This window comes from Anopheles coustani, chromosome 2 (genome assembly GCF_943734705.1).
Source record: "Anopheles coustani chromosome 2, idAnoCousDA_361_x.2, whole genome shotgun sequence".
NCBI lineage: Eukaryota > Metazoa > Arthropoda > Insecta > Diptera > Culicidae > Anopheles > Anopheles coustani.
In genome coordinates this window covers 14,037,317-14,043,669 of record NC_071289.1, presented here as the reverse complement: position 1 = coordinate 14,043,669, position 6,353 = coordinate 14,037,317, and the positions used below count along the sequence as shown (strand labels likewise).

Here is a 6,353-nt window from a genome sequence, read left to right as displayed (position 1 = left end):
GAGCGGTAGCGCCGGTTAGAAAAATCGGCAAATGAGCGCCGGGGCTCACAACCTCGACGGCGTGGGTTCGAATCCCAACCGAGACCGGACCCTCCCCTGTACGAGAGGACTGACTATCCACGTACACATAGGGTAAAAAGTCTCGTAAGCCCTTTACGGGCAGGCATGACCAAGAGGTCGTTACGCCAAGAAGAAGAAGAAGAAGAACATTTGAGTTTACTAGAGGGTTTAGTTTATTTTTTTTCTCGAAGTATCAACAACATCGGCTTGAGCTATATGAAAGACGAATAATTTCCATTTAAATCCATTTTATTTACATTTAAATGTTTTATTTTATTCAGAAAAACGGGCATATTAGTTAATACTGGATTGATTACCCAAATCTAACATTAAAGCTTATTATAGTTCCATTTGTCTAATCAATATTTTGAATGATTCAAAGGTTACCCTATTCCAGATGGTTTTAAGATGAAGAAACGCTTTGGTTTCTTTTTATCCCTCGAGTATAAATTTATTCCGGTAATGCTATTTTCCGGAAAGTGATGAAAATTGATGTCGTAAAGTCATCATAAAATTAACTTACTAACTGTTTTTAAAAAGTAACGGGAAAGGAAAGGAAGCTTTGATGTATTTTAAAATAAATTTAAAAACGGTTAATTCAAACGGCCTCTAGAATAAATAGACAACAGATTGCTCCCCACTTCTAACAAAAAACTACCCTTTCCCCAGCGGAACGGATCCCCACACTTCTAACGTTCGCACAAATTGAGCGCACGCCATGCCGTCCGTATCTATCGTGCATGAGGGGGGAAAAACCACGCGAGCGGCGAGAATATTTCAAGGGTTTCCAGTTTTTCTCCGCGCGAATCATGCACCGCATACGCCGATCCCGCGCTTTTGCTCGCCCCAAAGCGGGGTGGCGCCGCGCCATTTCAGTCACCGTCGAGCGATCGGATCGGACGGTCGCGTTGGTTCGCTCCGAGCAAGAGGCTGATTCCGCCGGAACACGAGAGTTCCACCACCGCCATCTGTTGAGCCATTGCTTGTTATTGACCTCGTAAACAAGCAGCGACTTCGCGTTAACGAGTTCACCACGTGCGCCGTCTCGCGATCTTGGTTTGGTGTGCGCCACTGTTTTGTTATTTATTCGGGTTTTTTTTCGTGCTCGGGGATTTATTGGCGATCGTGCTGGCAGAAATTGGCCATCCGTGTGGTAACGGATGGGGTGTGTTCTGTGTGGTGAACTGCATTACGCAAGCAATCTTTTGCCATCACGCGAGCTTCCGTGGATTGCGGCTCACTGAACTGCGGTGCTGAAACGTGGCGCAGTTGAAGGCCACCTAAGAGACCAGAGCCGAAGCAGAACGGTGGTGCGAAGTTCCCAACGGACGGTTCCCCCCTTACCGCCCCGAACCGAATAGGTCATTCAATTTAAATCCCAGTCCCAGCAAATTAGATACCTTTGCGTGCGTGTACGTGTGTGGGTTTGGGTTCCGCCACGCGGTTAGTTTCGTTACAACAAATTCCGCACACTAACGTTCTAAAAATAACGTCGCCGTAAAACATATATTTCAGTTTTTTTAGGGGCGCGCGCATTCATCCTCCTATGTTCCGTAAGTGCCTCAATGTGCGGTTTGTTATACTCCAGTGATTGTATCGTAAATCGTCGAGTGGTCGAATTGTTTGTGCGAGTGGATTGTATTACGGTCGCGAGTGTGTTTCGTCCGGGTGTGCGATAAGACATCGTCCCCCTTTCAAGATCGGCAAAGTGTAAACAGCGGGGAGAATCGCCTTCCTCTTACTTGGGAGCGCCATATTTTCCAGCGAGACAACCACAATCGTCTTCGAACGGTACACATCAACGTAGCCCCTGCGAAATTCCGTCAACCATGAAGAGTTTAAAAAATCCAAGTAAGTTCCGGTTCCGGCTCTAACGAATGCTAGCCAGCGGTTGTGTCACGGCTCGACAACTTCATTGTCACCGAACACGTAAACAAAACTCATCTTCCGGTGTCCGCAGTTGCACTTGTCCGTCAGGTACTCCAATGCATTTCCCGGAGACTTTCTCCTTTGATCGTGTTCCGGATTGGCGAGCCGACGACGGAGAAGATACGATACAAAACTAGCTTTCATGCGTAGAAATGGATGAATCCCCAGCAATGTCTAACGACGAAAACCGGTTCTGGAAGTCTAATGGGTTCCATGTTTTGCAGACTTCAAACCGCTTTTCTAGCGTGAATGTCGACGAATCGAAGAACAGCAGAAACTGACCGGACGTGTTATGCTAATTTTGCTCGGAAGATCTCAAAATCATGACCAGAATAAGAAGTCCTTAAGTGTGTTCTTTAAGAAACCAGTACAATTTGTTGGTATTCTTTGCCATACGTTACACGGCCCACTTAGATTAACTTCCGCAAACTCAGGAAGTCATCGTCCGTTCATTGACATTTCGTTATCTAATGTTTTTAACTATTCCAAGTGGTATTACTTATCGCCAAAGCCGTATCATAAACCAAAGCAGATCCTCCCGCCAGTTTCAACAAAAAACTATTCGTTTTAGGAAACCGTTCAATTTATATTCAACTTCCCTGCAGCTAGGAGATAAGCAACTAGCGCGCCAAGGTGATAAATAACGTCCATCCAAGCGTCTTCTATCAGCGTGTTCCGTTCGTCACCTTGTCAACTCTTCCGCCGAACCGCCGTGCAATGCTAAGGCCAGGGAGTGTGCTACCCTTGATCGTGACCGCATTTGTGTTTGTGCTAAGAGATTAGATTTATCTCAACCGCGGGGTCTACAATTAGGACGTAATCTTTGAACCAACAGGTCGCGCAAGTTTCTCCCCCCTCCCCTGGCCACGATCAATCTGCATACCGCTGGTTGGCTGTAATGACTACCTACTAGGCTTTAATGATTGGTCACTTCTCCCTAGAGCCAGTGGTACGGGCCGGCGACGGTGATCGGTGGCCACAGTAGCCAATTAAAACGTGCCCTACTCAATTGTTGCTGCCGGGCTAGCTTTCTTTAGGACAAAGTTAAAGCTGAAGGTCTTGATGTCAACTGGCAAGCGGTTTTTTGCGATCAACTTGAAGTAATTATGCTTTGTCACATCAGCAATGCATGCATGCTTTTTTGATTGATATGGGATATTTGATCATACTTGCTAGGAGACAGTAATTAATATCATCTCAAATTAATACTCTCGTTCTTCAGTTTTGGCTGTAATAAATGGAAGGCAAATGATCAGTATCATAAAACGATATGTACATAGCTTAAAGACCCGTGCGATGAAAATATCGGTTGTTAGTTCACTTATTTAATAAAATGAGACAAACTCTTTGGAAGTAAATATTTTTATTCTTGTTTTTGGACTGTTATGGCCAAAAAATAAAACTAAGGTTTCTTAAATACCTTTACATTTAAATTAACGATACTGTTTATTTGAATTACAGTTAATTTGAATGTGAGACGCTCTTAGAAAGCGATCAGAAATTAAAAACAATATTATGAAGGATCGTTAGAAGATTAACTTTTGAATATTGAAAACAAGATATTGATATTAAATTTAGTTTTGTACAAAACACTTCAACCAAACATTGATGAAGCTATAAACTATATATGTTAATTATACATTAAAGATAATTTACAGCTTTGTATGGATAATCACAAATTATAAAAACATATGCGTTTCAATGATATTCATATTAAGACATAATGTGTGCATAACATTAATGTGTGCTGATGGAATCTAAATTTCGGAATAGATTTACTCAAACGTTCCTTGAAGAATGGTTTAATTTTTCAGCAAATGGCGCTGCCAATCAGATCCAATCAGCCGATTCATTCTCCATCGCATGCAGATTGTACTAACTCGCTCAATGCCTTTTGCTCCATCTATTCCACAGGAGTATGGGTGGGCATGAAGCCGGTGCGGGCGCATCTGGACACGGCCAAGTTTATGTTCTTCTACGGGTAAGTATAAACAGGCTGCTTCACTGCTACACAAACAAACGCGAAGGTCAATTAATTGCCTAACCTGTTGCCCCATCGCTTCCATCTCGCGCACAGTCCAAAGTTCGAAGATCATGAAACTTACTCCCTGGAGAAGGCCGAGGACATCCTGCTGCACGGTCAGTTCGATAAGAACAAAAAAACCGTAATGTACTTCCACGGATACATCGAGACGCCCGAGGTGGAAAGTGTTCACGTCATCGCCGACGCGTACCTGAAGCGGGCAGATCACAACATCATCATCCTTGACTGGGCTCAGCTCGCCGACGGCAACTATCTGCTCGAAGCGGTCCCCAACTGCAAGAAGGTAAGGCCTGGGGTGGAAGTGCGGAAGTAGTCCGGAAGAATCGGAACGGCACTAATGTTCATTCCCTCTGCTTTATTTCGTAGCTCGGAAGTTACCTCGGCACGGTGGTACTGCGTATGGCCAACGCTGGGCTGGATGTGAACAAACTGCACCTTGTGGGCCACTCGCTCGGTGGTCAGCTGGCCGGCTACATTGGTCGAACTGTGATATCGCAATCCGATAAGCAGATCAAGCTCAACAGGTAAATGCGCACGCGATGGCGCCATCCCTTGAGGGTCTGCCATCGTCATCCGGTTTTTAAATCCCGCGAGAGTTTCTTAGGCTCTACCCTCGTAACACTCATTTGTTCGTTCAATTTTAGAATTTCGGCCCTGGATCCCGCCTTCCCACCGTTCTATCCGGGCATTTTCGCTACCGCCCTCAGCTCCAAGGACGCCAACTTTGTCGATGTCATCCACACCGATGCCTGGCTGTACGGCGCCCCGGTCAGCACGGGGACGGCCGATTTCTGGCCGAACAATGGTAAAACCCTGCAACCGGGCTGCCCGAAGCGGAACTACAAACTACTCACGGACAACGGTAGGTTGGGGAGGGGCAGAATGGCTGCATGGAGGGGGACACCCGGGCTTACGCCAGATGATATGGACGCTTTTGTTATCGGTGCTTTGTAGTGATAGTGACTATTGTAATACCCTTTTTGTTTTCTTTCTTTTATGTTTCGATTTATTTCTTTTTTTTTTGTTTGTTATGTTATGTTACGTTCCCTGTTTACGCTTCACTTGTGCGTACAATCCTGCATGGTCCTTGTTCCCGCTCAACCCATCCAACTCCTAATATATCCAGCCAAAGCTTTCCGGCAGAATTCATCCGAAGGTCTCTCATACTTAGTGCTTATTTATGATTAAGTTGTTGCGGTTCATTTTATTCCCTTTGTCAGATTATTTCGTCCTTTTTTATCAGTTTAAAAAACACTTTTTTAATATTTCCCCCTACAGACTTGTGCAGCCACCGGCGGTCGTGGTGGTTCTGGGCAGAAAGTGTCGCCGAAAGCAACGTACCCTCATTCCACTCGGTCCGCTGTAAGTCGTGGGACGATTTTAAGGACGGCAAGGTGGACCGCTCGGCCGCCGTCGTACAGATGGGAATCGATTGCAGCCACGAGTAAGTCGGACTGTGACAGCAACTTGGTTTGTTGGAACACATCGTACTAATGTCCTTCCTTTTCGGTTACTTTTTAGCGCCAAAGGAGATTATTACCTGCAGACCAACGGTGCCTCGCCGTATTCCAAAGGAGTGACCGGCGCGAAATATGAATAGCGTTGGCGACACTGCACTAGCTTAAGATTCCAAGTTACCCGTGTACAAAATGGTTTTTTAGTAAAAAAATATCAGAATTTTTTAATAGTTTTCACAAACATATTCGACTGGTGGGTTTTACTTTTGGAAAGAAAGAAAATAAGAGTGAATTTGGTAGGTAGCCATTGTGTTTTCGGCAAATGGCATTTACATTTTCCTAAGTTGTTTGTTGACATTTTTTTTGTTAAATTTATATGAATTGTTACTTTTATGAATTGTTTAACAATGAAGTCTTAAAAAATTAATCAATTTTCCTAGTTTCATTCCCCGTGTTACGAACTGCTTCGAAAAACGTTGAAAATTCAAAGTCCAAGTAATTCGAGTTATGTGTTCTGCATACCTTCAGGCGCAAAAGCAACCATAAACTTCGGGCGCAAAAGCAACATAAAACAAATTCAAACCGCTCGAGCCCGGTACCGTCCTACTTTTCCTGTGGTTTGCATTGAAAGCTGAAACATTTTCCCGCCTGATCCAGTTATTCTGTTTTATTATCTAATAAACGGATATTGTAGTTTGTTCCTTTCTACATTTCAAGGTCCGATCGTGTTACGTCACAGTGTTTGACACAAATACTTGCGGCACGCATTCTGCAACCATTCCACCTTCCACTGAACTGCAACAGATGCGTAACCCGACGCAGCTTCTTCCTCCATCCACCTGTCGTTGAAAACAACTGGATGT

General features: G+C 44.5%; 1 protein-coding gene across 1 annotated transcript; it reads left to right on the top strand.

The window, feature by feature from the left end:
* Positions 1 to 1,883: 1,883 nt before the first annotated feature.
* Positions 1,884 to 5,713, top strand: LOC131265406 (lipase member I). Its single transcript, XM_058267665.1, has 7 exons — positions 1,884 to 1,911; positions 3,904 to 3,970; positions 4,067 to 4,316; positions 4,400 to 4,557; positions 4,678 to 4,895; positions 5,312 to 5,477; positions 5,555 to 5,713. Exons 1-7 carry the CDS (start codon positions 1,890 to 1,892, stop codon positions 5,631 to 5,633), a joined length of 960 nt encoding a protein of 319 aa, XP_058123648.1. The 5' UTR covers positions 1,884 to 1,889; the 3' UTR covers positions 5,634 to 5,713.
* The last annotated feature ends 640 nt before the right edge of the window (positions 5,714 to 6,353 follow it).